Source organism: Lytechinus pictus, chromosome 7 (assembly GCF_037042905.1).
Source record: "Lytechinus pictus isolate F3 Inbred chromosome 7, Lp3.0, whole genome shotgun sequence".
Classification (NCBI taxonomy): domain Eukaryota; kingdom Metazoa; phylum Echinodermata; class Echinoidea; order Temnopleuroida; family Toxopneustidae; genus Lytechinus; species Lytechinus pictus.
In genome coordinates this window covers 45,891,581-45,912,021 of record NC_087251.1, presented here as the reverse complement: position 1 = coordinate 45,912,021, position 20,441 = coordinate 45,891,581, and the positions used below count along the sequence as shown (strand labels likewise).

Sequence of the window (20,441 nt, the reverse complement as noted above, 5' to 3'; positions counted from 1 at the left end):
CTTTATCAAATTATCTCTTAAACGAAAAGTCTGACATAAATTCTAATTTTGAAAAAAAAATTGATGCTGTCTTTTCTGGGGGGTTGAGGTGCGCCGTTGAACTTGTCATGGACTTGCTTGGGTTTGAGTGTCAGTTTGATTGTCACTTTCCTTATAATATATCTCTCCAAACATTTTGATATGCTGCTTCAGGATCAATTTGCATTTGCAGAAAGGATAACTTACAATGGATGACAATAATGTCAGCGAAACGCTGTTTTCTCTTGAGTTGGCGGTCAACTCTTTGCGAATAGACCCACGAACTGTAATTTGTCGCATGCCCGCTGTCGCTTTTCGACTTTTGGATTTCCCGTCAATAATGGTTGAACAGTTGGACGAGACAGAAGCGAAACTACTAAAGAGTGCTGTACAGACTTTATGGGAGTATGAAGAAAATGTTCCACCTCAACTTGACGAACTTAAAAATCGACATGGTAACCACGAATTCAAGAAGGGCAAGTCTTCTCTGTACAAGTACAGATTGAACTCGCTAGTTTCTCATCTTCACAACACACCTCTCTACATAATGATTGTTGATGTTTGGAATACCACCCCTAAATTGGTTGCCCATTGCAACGTATCATTGAAAGAAGTCGTGCATAGAATTAAAAAAGATGTTTCGGAATTTGGAGTCTCTGTACCCTCTGTTCATGGCATACAAGGGAAATTTCCGATCGTTAATCTCATGGGAACTGAGATTGGGTGGATATCTTTAGGGATTCGTCTCCTCAGCCTTGGTGGAAATCTCATTCCTCACATTGCAGATGCATCTCTGGTGAAGAATAAGGAAGCCAATTTGACCAAAGATCACAAAGATGCAACTTCTGTTCCAAAGACATCAGCTGAGCAGCAAGAAAGACCTCAACTGCAAGGTTCAACCCCTGTGTATGTTCCATCAAGTAGACCTACATCATGTGAGCATTGTGATCATCAGAAGAATGAAGGCATCCTTGGAGCTGTCAGAGTGGACTTGGCATGTCAGACCACAGAAGGTGCTGATGAAAGGACCAGTGAAGACAAGACAGCTTCTATAAAGATCAAGAAAAAAACATTGACATCTTCCAGACTGCCTGCAGATTACATCCCAAGAGAAGATGGAGGAAACACTATTCCTGCATTTGGAAATAATGGCCTGTGTATCACCAATATACACATCCCTCCACCTCTAATATACAATTTAGAAAATGATGTCGAATTCAAAGCAACTGATGGCAGACGACAAAGGGTACCACAACAAAACTTTAAGCACCAGAGTTTCCCCAGTCCTCTTGGGAACAGGAGAAATGCACCCACCCAAGAGAGTTCTTCTGCATTCTCATCTGATTTGGACAATAGAAAAGAACTTGAAGTTCAGTATGTGATACATCCTCCGGAGTATAACTCTTCACCAAATGTCCGAAAGATCTTGAGAAACAGAAGGAAAAAGAAGTCTGTTGAGGATCCTATGGATGTTGACCCGAGCTTGCATTTCAAACCTCAAAGTGTGAAAGAACCCAGGAGACCCGAAAGTGAAATTAAAGGAAAGGACATATCTGATAGAATGGAGGATCTTCAAAAACTCCCCATTCTTCAGGCCCTTCTAAGGGAATTGAGTATTTTGAACAGAAGTGGAACTGATAAGTCCAAAGACTCCAAACCAATGTTTGTCAAAGAAGATCTTGAATCTCAGAAAAGTTCTTCTAAACATCCTGTAGATCAGAGAACTAGTGGAAGGCAAAGCGAATTTCATGTTACTGAAGATGAGCCAAAAGTTACTCCTGCTGCCCAGAAAAATTACCGTCATAAACATAGAGAGTGTGCCAAGCCTCCAGAAGGAGTACCAGCTTCAAAGAGTTTTTTGAGACAACAGCCTCGATATGGCAAGCATCGTAAAGGAAACAAGCTGAAATTCAAAATGACCAACTCCCAAAAGCTCCGCATCCAGAAACACAATCCAGAAGCCTTCAGGCAGTTGGAAGAAGAGGAGAGAATTGCAGAAATTGAATTTCAAATGCAGGCTGCTGCTCGGATGCACAAGGAGAGCAAGCGGAGGCCATCAGCTCCTCATCCATCAGAGGATGTGTTACCTTCACCGGATGCTAATATTTCTACAGAGATTGCCAAGCATTGTGAACAGGGCCAGTCAGACAATGAAGATAGCAATACCATCTTCATGAGGGGAATGGGTACGATAAAGTTTTTTACTATTAAGATACCTACATAAACCTGCATAAGTCGACCTTCCATATGTCAAATATATTCACCCAAATAGAAAGCGATTTTTTTGGGGGTAGAAATTATGCAAAACATGATAAAGTTTTATCTTGATTATTTAAATACCTACATAAATGTGCATAAGTTTAGTTGACCTTCCAAAAGTCAAATATATTCACCTAAGTCAAAAGCAATTTTTTTATGTATAGAAATATATTCTAGGTACATACCTCTTCTATCAAAGTTGAACCGATCTCTGTGATCCAAAACTGTATACTTGACTTGGGCAAGTTATCTGTTGAGTATTTGTTGCATTGCTATCCACTGTGTCAATTTGTTTCTGATTCAGAGAAATTTTCATTCATATTGATCAGCTATAGTGATGATCTAAAACATGCGATTTTTTTTTCCTTGCCTTTATTTTTTAGTAAAATTATTTTCAAACAAAAACGTTTTGCCTTTATATTACTTTTAAACAGAAACTTTCAAGATTCCTACATCCGACATTGTTGATGATGATGATATGGATCAACCACTTAATAGCAGAGATGCTGCAAACAGTGCTGCTGAAAAAGGTAAAATGCTAAAGTATTTGGATCTCCAGCATACCAATATTGCATATTTTGTTTTGTTTTGTTTGGTTTTCTTTTTTTTTTTTGGGGGGGGACTGCATACTTAAGGCACTTCTCATATTATGGTACATGTATGCCCGTGTATGAAAAATGAAACTGTACAGAATATTGGGAAATAAATGCATAATGTCTGTATTGGTAAATCATGTCTTTGTACATGTACATTCATATATTGAAAGGTCTGACTCATTTTACTAAATGAAAATAAAACCAAGTAATGCTCAATATTTCCTTATAGGCCTAAAAAGTATGAATCTATTAATTCATTTTTGTTTGGCATGTTCATATTTGACATTTTGGCAGAAATGAAAGCTGATGAAATTTAAATCTGGCTTGCTCATGAATGTTTGAAACCTTTAGTTAATTAAGTCAATCATATTAACGCATATTGAAAGTATTATTTATATAAAGTGATTACGGTACATTTACAATTACAGCCAGTACCACTCATAATAATAGGGCGTTGCAAGAAACTTGCGATCAATTGCAAGTCTATTTTTGTTCCCGAAATCAAGCATATGCCGTGCAATCAATTGCAAATTTGCGATTGATTGCTAATCTGCTCCATGAAACAAGGAGTGTAATATGATTTGCTATAGTTCAAAGTGATCAATCAATTGTAAAATTGCAACAGAAACTTTGCAATTGATTGCAAAAAATTTCTTGCATCACCCCCTAGATGTTATGTTTAATGTGCCAATTGACTTTTGTTGCAGATGCCAGTGATAGTGAAAAAAGTGCACGTAGCATCAGTGTTCACTTGCCAACTGCTTTAGTACAGAATGATGATGAGGAGGAGGAGGAGAATACATCTGAAGATGAGAGTCAAGAGGAAGGTCCAAAGCACCTGTCTGTGCCTGGGTTTCCAGAAGGTCCACAGGAAGATGAAAGGCCACTGGAACCTGTGACACCTATTCAACCTTACTCTGATGACTTTGAAGATTCTTACAGGTATGTATCAACAGGAGAACAGGAGCTAGCCAACATCCAATCTTCCATTGCTTCAGAGACATCCAATGTCCAACAGGACTATCCAGAAACAGATTCCGACAGCGGCAGTTACAAGACAGCAGAATCTGTACCTTCGGTCAGAAGTCCTGGAGCCGTGACTAGTCAGCCGTCCAAGGTAGCGAATCCAGCAGATGTTGCGAACCCGCCTTCCAAGTCAAGCAGTAGCAGCACAAGTTCCAAGTATCCTCCCAGTGTTCTGAGCATCCCTCAACCACAGATGTCGGCCAACTCTCCCATCCCTCTTGCCAGGCGATCAGTGGCAAAATCTACAATCCCCAGTCAGCCTCCACAGCCAAAACCCAGGCTCTCTTTGGACCATTCCAGCTCTCTATCCAATGTTTCCGTCCTAGTCCCAGAATTATCGAACACATTTGAGAGCTCGGAGGTTAATACATTTGAAGGTAAGCCAGAAGTAAGTGATGGTGAGGGACAGGATGATGTGTATTCTGATGACTTTGATAGTGATGACTAGCCTGCCTGATGTTGGAGTGCAAATGGATAAATACACCAATTTTGGTATCTAGCAGCAATACAATTAACTAATTGGGTACCTGCTTTCAGGTGGTAACTAGGCTTATTCAGGTTTAATCTAAGAGTTTCTTCATTTTGCTTGTTTAGCTTCTGGTGGATGCTTCATAAAGCAGTCACATTTCCCCTATGGCAACCGTACAGTTAGTCGAAAATGGCCGTTTTAACATTTTTTTTACCAGCTTCATAAAGGTGGTTTGAATAAAAATTAATAAAACGGCTGTTTTCGACTCGCGTAGGGGAAATGTGACTGCGTCATTAATTCACATACTATTGGTGACCCTTACTTGGGAGATTATATTCACCACCAATCATTATTTGGGATATATGTTTCATTTACCACTAGAAACAGTCACCAGTCATTCAAAAAGTCTTGTGAAACTCACAAACGGCTTTATGAAAGAAACAAATCAGGAAAATTTTGTATGGATTGCCTAAATTGTAATCAACCTTTCTGTATTAGACAGGGGACTGTGCATTTTGAAACCATAACAATTTGGATTTTGTTGCAGGAGTATTATGTTGTATCAAGAGAGTTGGAAGGAGGTGGGGGCACATGTCCTCTATTAGTGGTGAATATAATTTTCTTCATGGTGTATTATGTGCCTATCATTTTTATGGTTTTTGATAATCATTTGATAATCATAATACAAGTGCAAGAGTTTATTTTCTTTTTCTCTCTGAAGACCCATGTCATCTCAGTCATTTTTGTTGTATACTGTATGTAGCATACATGTATGCCACTTTTAAATACTGGTACTAGATGTACGTTTCTTTATTTTTTTAATTCTAACTTCCAACAAATGAAACAAAAGTCAATGGTTATTTTTCTTAAACTTCTTTTATATTTGCAATTTCACTCAACATCCAATACATCCAACCCAAAACATAAAATGTTGGCAGATGTCACACCAATCAAAGTGAAAATATAACAATACTATTTATAATATATTTGGCTGGTGAATGATATTTCACCAGCTTTTATAAGTCATATATTTTTTGATAAAATTATATGACTTATTATTATATTTTAATACGAGTTGAAGCTTTCAAGAGGAAGTCAATGAAAGAGATCGTTATGCCGATTGTTGGCAATCTTACGTTCAAACCTTGCCAGTGGCTTTATGTACTACTGGTACTGCTTCTTGTTACAGATTCAACTCCTTATGAGATTGATCTGTTGGAAAGACAATTAAATAATTGTAGGCAATATGCTTCAAAAACTGTCATGATTTCTCGAACATTTTGATTAAAAATTTTAAACAATGCAAAATCTCCCTATGGAGGTTTTGAACTCTATTCATTTAAGAATGAGCTGAACTGCAATTTGTTGCCGCATGGTCGATTTGCCATTGATCTTCTTAGCTTCAAATCTTAAGAAGGTGCCCACTGTTCTCATCTGTACAACTTTACAATGTTTGTCAAATGAGCAAAATGAGTTGATGGTTTAGAAAATATTGCAGCATTATCTGTTCATGAAAACGTGCCATTCTGATGTAAGCATGTATTTGGTTATTTCAATAACAGAATGTCCATTTTCTAAAACTGATATTTGACTCCTCAAATCTATGTAAATAAAAGTGATATATCTGAATAGGGGTTCTGTTGCTCCTCATACTGTATGTGTATAAAAACAAGCTATTCAAAAATAGTTTAATCTATGAACCTTTTTATCTGTTTCGATGAAGATAATATATTGTATTCATAATTCGCATTTGAAATGAACATGGTTGAAATGATCTACTTTGCCCAAAATTGTACCCATACAGTATTAGAATAGTGTTCAAATAACAAGTTTGTCATCAAAATATTATTCTTTATAAAATCCTCATAGAAAATATATGAGTAACCATTAGACTTCTCGGATCACTGAAATCTATGAAAGAAAACTAGGTCTTCTCATAATGAAATGTAAATCATATCTTTTGTGTTTCTTTTATCTTATCTTTCCATAACACTTCTTAATTTTGCCTTGTATCATAAAGGCACAAGTTGACTTTCATAGTCAAGTTATAAAAATAGATTTTTCTTTTCTTTTCTGTTAAAATCTTGTTTTGCCTCACAATTCAACACAACAACATGCCCTATCATTTACATCTACATGTACACATTCATGTACAAATGTATGTACAATAAATTTGCATGCAAGAATTAACCTAAAATAATAATAAAAGGTTTCTGACATTCAACAAAAAAAAACTTTGATGTTTGCAGCAATTACAAGCTTTATCGAGATGACATATGATTATTGCAGTTATCTACATTTGCTTTACTCTTTTGATTTAAAAGAAATACTTTTCAAGCAAAATTTGGTGATTTTTATTACACAGTAGAAATGAATATGGGCAGGTTGTTGAGGCAATATTTGTCATGCTACTAGGAGTCATTCCATAAAGCTGTGATGTTGTGTGTGACTTTACTGCATGTTCTTTTACCTTTAGATTCTCATTCATTACAATTTACATGAGTTGAAGTTGAAATATATTGTTAATAAGCAATTTAAAGGCCAAGTGTATTATTTGACAATTTGATTAGGGCTCACAGGAAATTCATTGTCACTTTGTTACACACCATTCTAAATTTGGAGTTATCTCATTTAGCAAAAGAACATGTATGAATAACTATCCAGACACCTTTATGAAGCAGCCCCTAATCTGGCTATCAGAAAATGTAAAAAAAAAATTAATTACTGCAAGACAGGTAGCTGGAAGGAAAAATAACACATGGGAATTTCATTAACATATGTATGCGTTCTCAGCCTCTTTGTTGATTTTTCATTAGCTTTTGAAAAGTCATGAGAAATCATCAATCATTACTTGTAATTAAAAAAAAATCACTTCATTTACTTACTAGTACATGTACCGGTAATTGGCCATCCTTGGGTTTGACCTGCTTACATATCACTCTAAAAATGACAAGCTATTAGACTTTTTGCCTTCTATAAAAAAAAATGTGGAGTTTGAAAATCAGTACCCTGTTGTCATCTGGGGAGCATTTCATCAATATTTTCGTGTGACAAGTTGTCAGATTATAACTTTGCCTGATCTCGATTGGCCGAGAAGCACAGCTACTTTGGTAGCTGTCGAATAAAACAGGACCTGTCGGATAAAATGTCTGACAAGTCCTTTCATGAAACGCTCCCCTGATTTTTCTTTTTTTCTCCAAAACAGTTAATGATGTAGGAAAATCAAACTTAAAGCGCCCTGCAATTGACGAATCATGGGGAAATTGAATCAATACGAAATTGCAAAAGGCCAATTGACTTGCATAATATAATCCGTCCGTCATGAGAGCCCGTCGGACTAAAGCGATAAAAGTTCGGACAGCACGAATTTGACCGAAATCGTGACCGTTATTTACTTTGGGTCGTCGCAGTTCTAGTTTCCAATGATCCCAATTCCTAGACTCTTAGCAGGTCTCTTGATGGCTAAACCAAAATAAATAACCTCTGTGAAGTGACATGTTTCAAAGTGAAAACATGCAGTTTACTTCTGGCTGGTTAGTCTATTAACTATTGCTCTCCTATATTAGACCTCCCAGACATGCCGGCATCTATTACATAACACCCCCAGGCATGCAGGCATGAGTGAAAAACTTTAATCCCTTTTCTGTTCTGAGATAAGCCTTTATTTCCCCATGATTTGTCAATGTAAGGTCGCTTTAAAGCAGTGAAGTACAATGTAAAACAAAGGAATTAAGGCATGTTCAGGTAGATTTATCACCCTGTGTGCCAGCACAAGATATGGAATGTATTGCCACTTCGTAATCATGAATGATTAACGTGGTACTTGAAAAATACTTGCCTGTTTATGATACCCTAATCCCACCATAATCCTAATACTGATAAATCATAAAAATATTAATCTGAGCTACAAAGGGACAACAACTAATTCAAGATGAACGATGCAACACACATCATATTCATCATATCAAAGTATGCATCAATGAAAGTGGAATGACATTTCATAATATCACTTCTGGATTTTTATAAAATTACGGACATGTATTACTTTGTGAGTACTGTTGTTTTTTTTCTACTAAAAAATATGAATGTACCCTGCATAATTATTTCATGACATTTCTGACGAAAGGATAATTAGAAAGGCGACATACATGAACAACAGTTACACAAAAGTTAAGGCAATTATTGTTTGTAATCACCACACAAGTCTCTGGAGTTCGGATAACATTTCACAATCGGTTAATGATGCCACACAGGCAAGTTTTATCTACCAAAATTTCCAAATTTTTAATTTGTAAAAGGGAGAAAGAAATACAAAGCTACCCTCTAAATGCAACTCATTGTTTTCTTCTACAAGTTCAATTGAAGCAAAGTTTACTGCACTCTAATGCTCTACATTTCTCTTTAGATCAATCACCATGCTCTATGCTAGCATACATCACAAATATCATTTGAAATAAAAGAATAATTAATAAAAGGGACAAGTGTTTCATCATAAACAGTACATAAGATATGTGAAATCATTGCTCGAATCAGGCAGAAAGTGTGATACTTGATTCAAAGACATAATTTGGGGTGCAGATTTAAAAAATCATCATCATGAAATATCGAATATGAATAGAGAATGAACATATGACACACATAAAAGCTGTCATTTTACATTCCAATATGGCCATCAAAACATATTGGACATTTTGATTATTGTGACTGAGCAGTGTCATACTACAAAGAGAGAATGTATAAATACTGACAAATTACTTCATGGTGTGAACTTCAGGGTTCCTCAATATCGTTTATAATGTTATTAAATATATATCTACATTAACTGTACATTACATAAGAGAAATAAATGGTAATTCACTTTAAATACATGAACATTTACATGTAAATTACCTTCAAACTCATATAAAGAATGTAAACATTTCAAACAATAAAGAAACCATAGAAATTTAAAGCGAGAAATTATATATATAAACTAAATGACACTTAACCTTACGGAACAACAAAAAACAAAACAATTTCAAAGTTATTGTTTTCTTTTCTACATCACAAGCAAGGTGATATCCCAACTCCTAACTCCCTTTCCACCAATACGGCGCAGAGTCGGAAGAGCTTGGAGCTCGTCAGAGTTGGCCACATTGAACACAACAAAATATGTGCACAGAAAGCATGATACTCCATAGACGTAGCCACGGGGGAGTGAATACAATTGTGCTCTCTCTTGGCCACACACAGGACAGCGGGGCATCTTGAGCCGGATGCTCAACACAAATTGGTCTTATCCCAAGATAGAGCATGGCTACATCCTTGGTAGTAAGCACACAGAATAGTGGGGGCGGCGTTGCTATCTTCTGTCGGAAGTTTCCACTAGCCATCGGCAGGTGCGATGGCGCACTGCCGTCTATAAAGAAACGACCCAAGGGAAGAAGAGGGAGAACTGGATGCCACAGAAGATACCTAGGATTAGGAAGAAGACCATCATGGAGGCTGCCTTTCCTGCCCAGTTTGGATTAGATACCATCCTGTACAAGTGAGAGAGAAGGGAGGGTATTGTTTTAGAATTATAGACTGTATGCCAACTAAAAAGAATGTTCACTCAAACATGCCTCATTCAAACCTGCTGAGTTGATTTACATGTGATAGCTTTGGAAAAAATCCAACTCGCATCACTTAATAGATCTCCACGAAACCTATAATGCAACTCTAAAATATCTTTTTTTTAATGTTCAAAATAATCATCACTCTATGATATCTGATTTATAAAAAAAAACATACATGGGCTGACAGAATCTGCAAAAAAAATATTCATCCATACAATCATGCCTGAAATATCCAAACTTATCACCTACTGAACCAAAATATACATGTTATACCAAACTTTAAGTTTATTATTAGTAGTTCAAGACCGTTATCTCAAGAAAATATAAGCAGATGGCTCAAAAACCAAACACTATGCCTCAGACACACTCAATCTTCTGTAGAAAGAGGCATAATGAACTGAGTCTGATCGAAAAACAATGACCAAAAAACCCAAAGAGACAGATTAATAAACTTTATTATCATAGTCTTGGGATTTCCATGAATAAAACAAATAATGTTCAAATCTTACTTTGGTCCATCCATGATGATGACAGTCTTGAGGTAACCATTAGATACAGATACATGAATAAAACAAATAATGTGAAAATCTTACTTTGGTCCATCCATCATGATGACAGTCTTGAGGCAACCATAAGATACAGATACATGAATAAAACAAATAATGTGAAAATCTTACTTTGGTCCATCCATCATGATGAGTCTTGAGGTAACCATTAGATACAGATACATGAATAAAACAAATAATGTGAAAATCTTACTTTGGTCCATCCATCATGATGACAGTCTTGAGGTAACCATTAGATACAGACATGATCACAACCAGGAAAGCATAGGCATAGTCATTGTTGATAAGCACAGGAACAGAACGGAGTTCAGGACGGTAGTTACAGAATATGAAGACTGGGAAGAACAGTAGACGACTAGCAACCAGCACCCATGTGTAATTGGAATATTTCTGGAGGAAAAAAATATTAAATGATATTAACAGCACAAAATCGAAATATTTTAGCAAATTAGAAACAGCAAATGAAAAAAAAATGCAATCAGTCTATTAAAAAAAAATACTATAATGTTAACTACTGTCAAAAGACCTGTAAATTCCACCACTTTTCCTTCTCAACCACAAAGTTAAAAATGCAATTATACTATCAAAAGACCTTAGAATCCCATATCTGTGTCTTTTCAACCAAAAAGTTAAAAGATCATGAAATCCCATAATTTGCATTTGCTATAAATTCAAAGGTGGGTAACCCAACCAATATTTTTGACTTGTAAGAGGTTAGACTGAATAGACGTTCATTATTATTTCATGTTTTGCATAATCTGGTCAGGGAAGAAAAAAAAATGTGATTACATGATTTACAGATGTCAACTATTCAGACATTACTACATGAATAAATGAAAGCTGTTTACTTTTGTATTGGTTCATAAAATATCCGGAGAATGTTGCAGGAAATTTATTTGCAGTCTATTACAATATGAATTTGCAATTGATTTACCCTTTCTGTTTCAAGAAGTAGACCATAAATCTTATTTCAGGATGTTGCAATAAAAGTAGGCCTACTTACATTTGAATGCAAATATGATTTCAAATTTACAATCAAAACAAAATACTCAAACATACACTGTATCAGCTCAATTCATACTTTCTTCTGAAAGAATCAAACCAGCAATCACTTGTAAATTTGTAACTCAGTTTCATCGGCTTGCAACTGATTTCAAGTTCCTTGCAACACCTTCATAGCTAATTTGTGTCTTTTATATGATTCAGAGTTTGCAGACTTTAAAATAATAATACATGAAGCATAAATGAAAACAGTAGATCATCGACAACTTGTTGCTAGTCAGTATCACTATATGCTAGCACAATAAATCGCTAAAAAGCACCTGATATATACAGTGGCGAATCCTGCCTTTACTAAAAGGGGAGGGGGTCATTAAATGATTACCCAAAAAAAAGTCGCCACCACTGGAAGCACTCTCCCCATCAAATATATTCTGGCAAGCAAAAAAAAAAAAAAAAAAAAAAAAAAAAAAAAAGGTCCAATGTCACGACGAACGGAGGCACATTCCCACTGACATTTTGACAGGCCAAAATAATTTGGAAAATGATGAACAAAAAATAAAGCTTACCCATCGGATCCAGGCGGGCAGGACGCTGCCAAAGAAGTCGCCGAGGTTAAAGGTGAAGAAGCAGCAGAGAGGAATGAAGTAAACCTGCTTGAAGTAGGACGGATCCTCGTCAACAGATGGTATATCAACCAATACCGCCGGGAAGATCGCCAGGGTCACGAAAAATAACAACCAGATGTTTAACACTTGCATCTTGATCTACATTATAAAGGAAAATACAAACATTCGCTTACAGACGGACGTCACAATTTGAAGAGGCATTTCAAAGCCAGACGCAGAGCAAATAAATTATGTGGTCCAAAGGACTCGTAATGGCCACCGTAGTAGTTGTCAAGTTTAAAAACAACAAAACATTTTCTCCCGCTGTGTACAAAGGTTATTGAAATAAGTGATTACTACGAACTGTCACATAAAATTCACATCAGTATGAAATATGACTAAAATCACAAATTCGATCATCTTGGAATTCGAGATTTATGCAATCAAGTATTTAACTTATGGCATGATGACCTCGACAATATTTTTGTTTCCAGAGCTCTCCTCTGAATTTAGAAGGTTACGTCGACGAAAATACGAATTAACTTGAAGGGAATTAAAACTCTACTTTTTGCGCCACACTAATAATATCCATAGTTTTGAATATTACAAGGGTCCAGTTTACATCCCAGGTACCCGAGATCGATCTCAAGTTGAAATTGATTTCACAAATATTAGCTTGCCTTGTATATTTTTAGAAATGCAGCTGTTATGAAATGCAATATCAAATTAAATTTGCGTTTGATTGCTCACCCCTGCGTTTCAATCTATCCACTCAGAAAGATCGTATATTAGGCCGATTGTATTTTTGATGTGCCACAAAAGCCCGAAAAATCGTGCCCATTTTAAATATTACGGGTTTTGCATTATATAAAAGATACAAACAAAATCATACAAAATATTGAGTAGCGATTTCCGATTAAAATACGTAAAGGAACGAGTTCTTTTTTTTTTGGGGGGGGGGGCAAAATATCAGATCCGAGTCGCACGTGTGAACGAACTCTTCAAAACAGTTAAGCATGTAAAAACAATGATTCGTGTGAGAATATTAAGCAACAGAATTAGCGAATTTAATTCCATTTTCATGGCCAGGGCTCCGCAACACAAAGGTTAGCAATTAATCGGTAAATGAAATGGCCTATCAAGATCATCCTTGCATGCGCATTTTGCTCCGTAGACTGACTAGGAACCAATCAGAATTGTTATTTCAAATTAGCGATTAATCGCTAATCTTAGTGTTACGAGGCCCAGCAGGTGGATGCTTCATAAAGCTGTTCGTAAAATTACGCACAACTTTACGCACGAGTGGAACATGATCTTAGGTGTTAAGTCAGCTATATAGGGATAGTGTGGCACAAGAAAGGTCACCAGTCATGCGTAAGTCTTGCGTAACTTAACGAACAGCTTCATGAAACACCCACCGGGTGGCGTACATCCTAACCTAATATTTTTTCCTTGGAAACTGCTATGATTCATAGTATTACTCTTATGGAGAACTTTGCTGTAACTTGAGGAAAACAAAAAATGCGGCAGTAGCGGCACTCTCTTCCCCATATAACTCGAATCCTTGTCATTTTTCTTCAGCATATAGGACAATTGTTACGTCATGCCAATCAATGTACTTTCATGCATGTAATTAGTATTTCCATTATACGCCTTTAACACCCTTGATTATGAAGGTTAAGGTACTCTGTAACGATGTTTATAAGCTGATAGCTGGATGTGTCATGAAAGAATCGGTAGCTTTAAATGACAAGTAAAATGTCCCGACTGTTTGTATAACCTGTGAATCTCCTTTTAATAGGAAATTTATTTGAACCGTTTCTTCCGATGAGTTTCCCAATCGGTGCTCCAATTAGTCTTTTATCTTTTCCCCAATAGATAATTAATCCCATCCGAAATGGTTTCTAAAGTGTTTGTACTATGCCCTGCACAATAAATGCGCCACGCCCGAAGTTGACTACAGCCTGTTTGAGATCCACATTTTCAATCCTCAATTTAATCTGTTAATAATTATAATAGTAGTCAGAAAAAAAATCTGACACACATTTATTGGACAGCGCAAAAGCCTCGAGCGGCGAGTACTTTACAAGTGCAAATTTCCTTTTGCTTTCATTCCTGCTGCGAGTTGCGTTTCCTCTAACACATGGTTGGACCCTTTAACATAATACACCTGTCTACGATTCTGGGTTAGACGAGGTGTTTGAACCGACATTGCACTCATATTCATAAGTCGTTAAACAGGTTGATATATATTTTCTATATTTTACAAGGCTGATGCATACGAAATGACAGCAGAGAAGTTACGATGCGATAAATCTCACGACATCGGACATAGACCTCATGAACTTTTCCCCCTTCAAACGGTAGCCTAGGGCTATATGACTGTGACATTGTGAAAATGATTTTACATTTGCTGCAATCGGTTAGCCTTATTTACACAACTAATAATTATATTTTCAGATTTATCCCCATTATTTCATTTCAAATCATGGTATTTTGCTTCCACCCTGAACAACTGGTTTTCAAAGAAGCTGATAAGGAAAAACAAATGATATATTGGACGACTCGGCGAAGCACGTCGTAAATTGGCATGGTTCTTTAAACGTTTTATCAAAAAAAGTCTGAAGTGCGTCCCCTCTTTGTAATATCCCTAATCGTTGTATTTCCGTCAATCCATTTGTATCTTTCAAAACCGTCAGGAAACTTTCATTTCAGCATACCTTCCTGCTCCTCATTGTGTAAATATCATGTAAATTAAATTTCATGTCAAAGATTATAAGCACGCCGCGATCACAACCAACCTATACCATCAGATTGACCAAGACATAAATATTCGCACTCTCACGGGATTCAGACACTTACTCACGTACATTGCCACCATCTTCCAGCGCGCCCAAAAAAAAAATTCCAACACTCACTGATCACTTCTAGAGAACGTTTCAACGACGTTTTTCGTCTAACAAGTTGTCACATTTGACATCTTTCCTTGATTCTAATTGGCTGAGAACCACTGTACGTTACTATGGTGACAGTCTGACAAAACAGGACCTGTCGGATAAAACGTCCGTCAAGCGCTTCCATGAAACGCTCATAGTAATTTACAAGTATATATACAAATACGTTAATGTAACCATCGAAAATAACATGAATTTCATCATCTTTCCAGAAGAAACTGAGAAATGTCTCGAATTTGTATGATTTTTTTTTTCTCTCTCTCTCTGTGAGAATATTTACCTGTTTGAATATCGTCCAGAGAGGAGGTCTGCTATTAACTTGATCTTCAGCGGCTTCAGCTTCTTTGTTATCAGTCACCATAGTAACCATACCCATGTAGTATTTTATTATCGGCTGTAAGGAAATGATGGGTGACAAAATCAAGTCAAAAACAAAACATAGATCACGCAAAGTTGCACGTCACTTGAACTAAAATCTTGTAAACACAACCATAGTAAATGATAATATTGATAAACGCATCACAACAATGATTATACCTTTTGAGCGTGATCAAGTCAAGAGTCTGCATTTGATAGTTTCATAGATTTATATAATTCCAATAGATTTTTGTTTAAGATGGCAATGTGGTTAACCAAATTCTAACACATTTGAATGCCCGTCACAATTTTACATAAAACAGTTCATTCCCCCCCCCCCCCCCCCCAGGAATTAAAACTTTGTCCATGACAAAACGTATAAAGCCCTTCTTGTAATCCTCTACTTAAAGATGGTTGATTTTCACACTTCTAAAGACGTCAGCCATATTTGAAACATCACATCTCTTTAATCTGTCTTTATACATCATAATAACGTCACATTATGAAAAGGAACTGTCATAATCCGATACAAAATGCTACCAAGGTTACTGTAACCATGGGGATGATATATTGAGGTCATCGGACAGGTGGAATATCGGCCAAACTCTCACCAGTTTAAAAAGCATGATGAAGGTGATTAAGCAGACGAGTAGGACCAACACAGCACAACAAAAGTATCCGATAGCCGCACTGCGGAGACTTCCGGCAACTGAATAATAGAACCAAGAAGATATATTAAATATTGGAAGACAGATTCAGCTGGAACATATCAAAGAAAAAGGAATAAGGACGTAAACAATTTTCATTGTATCTCGAATTCAATTATATAAAACGATAAATGAACAAAATGCGTACTACATAAATAACGTCTCTGATAACGCACATTTTTGCTTGGGTGTATGACTTGGTAATATTCAAACCATTCATAAATTATTTTTTCTCCGTGCCGATCAGTCTTTATTTGTGGAAATTTCAACAAATAAATGAAAAGAAAAATGCCTCAAGAATATGCGAGGGAAAGTCAAGAATCAAAATTCCCAAAAGGGCGATTCAAGGCTGAGTCGTACGGGACACCATTTCACATCTTCTTGACATGAAAAAAAAAAAAATTTCTTGATCGATGGTGATCCTCAAGTAATGTCAAGAAGGGGAACAGGAACCAAGAACTAAATTGACTCGATTACGTAACCTTTACAATTGAAGTTAAATAGTAACGTGTCGTACGGGACAATAATAACAGAAAAAAGAGAGAAAAACGAAAAAATCATGGGACTGACCAAAAGTACAATTGCCTTTTAGCTCTCCGATATTACGTAACATCAATTGATAACAACCTATGCATGTGAAGCTTTAAAGTTATACTTACATGTTATCGACATGATTGACAAAACAGCAACAAACGTTCCTCCGATCCCCTAGAAGAATTTTAAAATACGAAAGGTTGGACTATAAAATTAAAAAATTGTGTATAATTACCAAATTGAGGTCAGTGGTTTCACAAATTAATGTCGGGGCGGACTATGCCATTTGTTTTTAAACGAGTTTCTAATTCAATACACAGAATGTCGGAGAAGTTTGAATTTAATGTTCAAGTTAAAATGACTTTTCCCATTTAACATCGCTGAAAACCTTTTCTTACAAAGTATAATAACAGAGAAATGGTTTTGAAGGTAAGACATATACCATCATAAAGACAAACTGGCGCTGAAAAAATACTTTGTGGGCTTTATTTAGTTAAAAAAACCTTTGATTTTATGCATCAATTTAGCTAAATTACTCTATGAGATTTTTCAGAAAATTTGATTTGGACTTTAAAGGGAATTATATTATAATGTCGACTTTGTAATGTAAAATTTTTCATTCATCTTCACTCAAATTGTCTGAAAAATAATTTATTTCTCTTTAGAGTGTTATCTAATAATTTCTGCCAAAGATTTAGCTGTATGAAAAGTAATGGAAGCTGAGCTATCGGTTCTGAAAACTCGCACGCATTGTTGCCATCATGAAATTTGAAATGTTAAAATATTTACGGTTATGTACTTTTTTATATTCTTAAATGTATTTTGTTTTAAATCGATTCAACAGAAAATTGAAATATTTAGGAAAGGCTATGGCTATGTTATCTCCGTAAACATATGTTGAAAATAATCAAGAAAAACATCTTATCGTGGTAATTTAAAGAAGCAAAAAATAAGCTTGTCCCTTTAACTCATGCATGTTTCCCAATATTAGCAGCAGAGATAATTCACCTGCTATTCGCTAATCCTGAGTCATTGAACAGATTATTACATTTAACCGCGGAAACAGTCATCAACTAATATGGTTATAATCACCTGTCCGACAATATAGCTTTGAGTGTATCCTTCAGGGAGCTTGGCGGCAAACGCGTACATTCCAGACTGATAAACAGCAGAGGCAGCTAAAAACAAAATTAATACACATTTTTTTTTAAATGAAAAAAAAAATGGTCATGGTTGTAAAATAGTAAGAAAATTGTCCTTTTTTTCTATCGAGGACTAGAAGTTATTATATCCGAAAAAAAAGTGTAAAAAAATCATCGAGCAAAACAGTGAAACTTTCATCAAAATCTGATAACAAATAACAAAGTTATTGAATGTCAAAGTTAAGCAATATTTGGTGAAAAACAGTTATATGCACGCCGTCATAAGTGACCTGGGCCCCGTTGCAGAAGTTAACTTTGTCATGCAATGGTAACTTGCATGGAATCCTTGATTCTGATTGGTTGATGATCATCATTGGTAGTAACCATTGGATGACAAAGTTGCCATAATAGTGACTTTTATGCAACAGGGCCCTGATGATGTCATGTCTCCTTCTTTCACTTTCCTCGTGTTATTACATGAAATAATTTCATTTTTCATATGTATGTGTATTATAGTATATGACTCCCTTGCAATAAAAAAAGCTTTACCCAATATTGGGTAAAATGGGAACATGCATGTTTGTTGGGTAAAAAGATACCAAATATTTTGTAAATTTTACGCAATGTTGCGTTGAATATTTACCCTTCAAACATGCATTCTGCCAAATATTGGGGGGAATTACCCAACAAACATGCATGCTCCTTTTCTACCCAATATTGGGTAAATTTTCACTCTGTGTTTATGATTATCTTTCACATTACATCAGTAGTCATTCCAATTTGTTTCATTTTTTTAGGACAAAATTTGAATAAATGCAATTTAATATGAAGAAATACAAAAGAATAACTGGGGGATATGACATCGTCTGCTCCCTCATTGCATATTCATGAGACACAACTGTTTCACCAAAATAATTCATAACTTTGATATTCCTTGTCCGATTTTGATGAAATTTTCAGAATTTTGTTATGTCAGATTTTACTTTGTCTGTTAAAATCATATATTTCTCAGCCTGGAATATCCCTTTAACGTTACTTCCATGAAGTTCCCCAGAATTATATACAAGATTCAATTGAATAAAATTGATCAACCAAGTCAATCCACTTTTTCTCTGTCTTCTGAAATTCTATGGACAAAATAACCTAGAAGAAGAGGTCAACAAAAGCTCTCGTCTACCTTGCGTGCACCGAGAAAATTGCGTTTTAATTAGACATGTATATGCTCGACTGAATTCTTTTATAAAAATTATAGTATTTAGAATTCTCATGAAATGAAAATGTAAAGTCCCTAATTATTTTCTTCGCATTTACATTCATTCCAATAATCCCCTAAGAAGTGATCATAACTGGCGTAAGAAGTTCATAATCATTTTATTTCGAAATCAGTATATATGTGCATACTTGCATGCTTAACTCAGATGAGCTTTTTGAAAAAAAAGAGATTACAATCTCCACACGTAAGCGTTTTTTTTTTGGGGTAGGGTAGGAAATAAAAAATGCATAAAGAGTAAAAATAAAGGGGACGGTTTTTTACTTCGATTCTAGGGTATGGTACTTTGTAATTTTCATATATTTTTTTTCGGAACAATACGGATTTGTGCATACTGAACTTGCATGCACAAATCAGAAGAGCTTTTCAAGTCACAACTTCCGTATTGTTCAAATAATGATAATGTATACTTGTGTTGGCACAAGTGAACCGCCCTTTTCAACAATCACGATAACCCGATTCTCCGGTTGATTCTTTTTCTATTCAAATCCAGCGTTTGAGGGTCACTTTACTCACTTAAGTTCTACGTCTCAGATAACCAACACAATACAAAATGCTTAAATGAACATCGACACCGGGTCAATGTCTCCTGATTGATTAGATTAACCCGACGTGAATGACTGATAAAGACTTTTCTGCAGGTAAGGCAAGAGACTGATAGTTCGAAGACAGCACTACTCGTAGTAGAAGACACAATCACGTATGCTAACATTACATGTATATCTTCAAGATGATAATCAAGTTCCTGTTACTCAAATCATAGACCCCCCCCCCATAAAAAAAATCCACACAACTTTATCGACCATGCTTTAGTCAGTTATCCTCAACCCTATTTTAACAGCGGTCATTTTGACCCCCTCCCCCTTACGCCCTCTTTAATTCTCTCTACGAAAATTTGCGATTGCCGCGTAAACGTCCAATGTCGCAACACAAAGTTGCTTGTACAAGTTCATAAAATCGTACCAGGGGTCCGTTAAACAAAGCTTACATCGTAGAACATTTTTAAACGATTGACTACTACGTACGATTAATCGTAAAAATCAAGCGTATATACGATTAATAGCTATAACCTTTATTTTACTGGACCCAGGTGAGACTACTCGGTGAGCTACTTCCCCACCCCGGCATTTCGCGAGGAAAATGATTAAATTTTATAAACGAACCCACAAACAAACAAAATAGACGTATACAGATGTCGAGCCGAACTATTCAAACTTTTCTGAAAACACTCATACAGGTATAATGTAAATATTTACACCGTACATTGCCAAGGAACAATGCCAGCTGCCCTATCCAGAACAAATAGGGAGCGTTAAAGCAAAGATAAACTGGTATTGAA

The 20,441-nt window shown here is 35.8% G+C and overlaps 2 protein-coding genes across 5 annotated transcripts in view; one reads left to right on the top strand and one right to left on the bottom strand.

The window, feature by feature from the left end:
* Nucleotides 1-44: 44 nt before the first annotated feature.
* On the top strand, nucleotides 45-6,907 carry LOC135154804 (microtubule-associated protein 10-like). The gene is made up of 3 exons (XM_064102890.1): nucleotides 45-2,204; nucleotides 2,712-2,807; nucleotides 3,581-6,907. Exons 1-3 carry the CDS (start codon nucleotides 227-229, stop codon nucleotides 4,345-4,347), a joined length of 2,841 nt encoding a protein of 946 aa, XP_063958960.1. The 5' UTR covers nucleotides 45-226; the 3' UTR covers nucleotides 4,348-6,907.
* Nucleotides 5,226-20,441, bottom strand: part of LOC135154805 (equilibrative nucleoside transporter 1-like) — a 27,976-nt gene continuing 12,760 nt past the window's right edge. For all 4 annotated transcript variants that reach the window (XM_064102892.1, XM_064102896.1, XM_064102894.1 and 1 more), the window contains exons 7-13: nucleotides 17,783-17,868; nucleotides 16,816-16,864; nucleotides 16,061-16,158; nucleotides 15,373-15,486; nucleotides 12,100-12,297; nucleotides 10,725-10,921; nucleotides 5,226-9,887 (exon numbers count right to left, since the gene is read on the bottom strand). In XM_064102892.1, coding sequence (XP_063958962.1) covers nucleotides 9,767-9,887; nucleotides 10,725-10,921; nucleotides 12,100-12,297; nucleotides 15,373-15,486; nucleotides 16,061-16,158; nucleotides 16,816-16,864; nucleotides 17,783-17,868 — 863 coding nt within the window. In that variant the 3' untranslated portion in view covers nucleotides 5,226-9,766. The remainder of the gene's footprint in view (nucleotides 9,888-10,724; nucleotides 10,922-12,099; nucleotides 12,298-15,372; nucleotides 15,487-16,060; nucleotides 16,159-16,815; nucleotides 16,865-17,782; nucleotides 17,869-20,441) is intronic.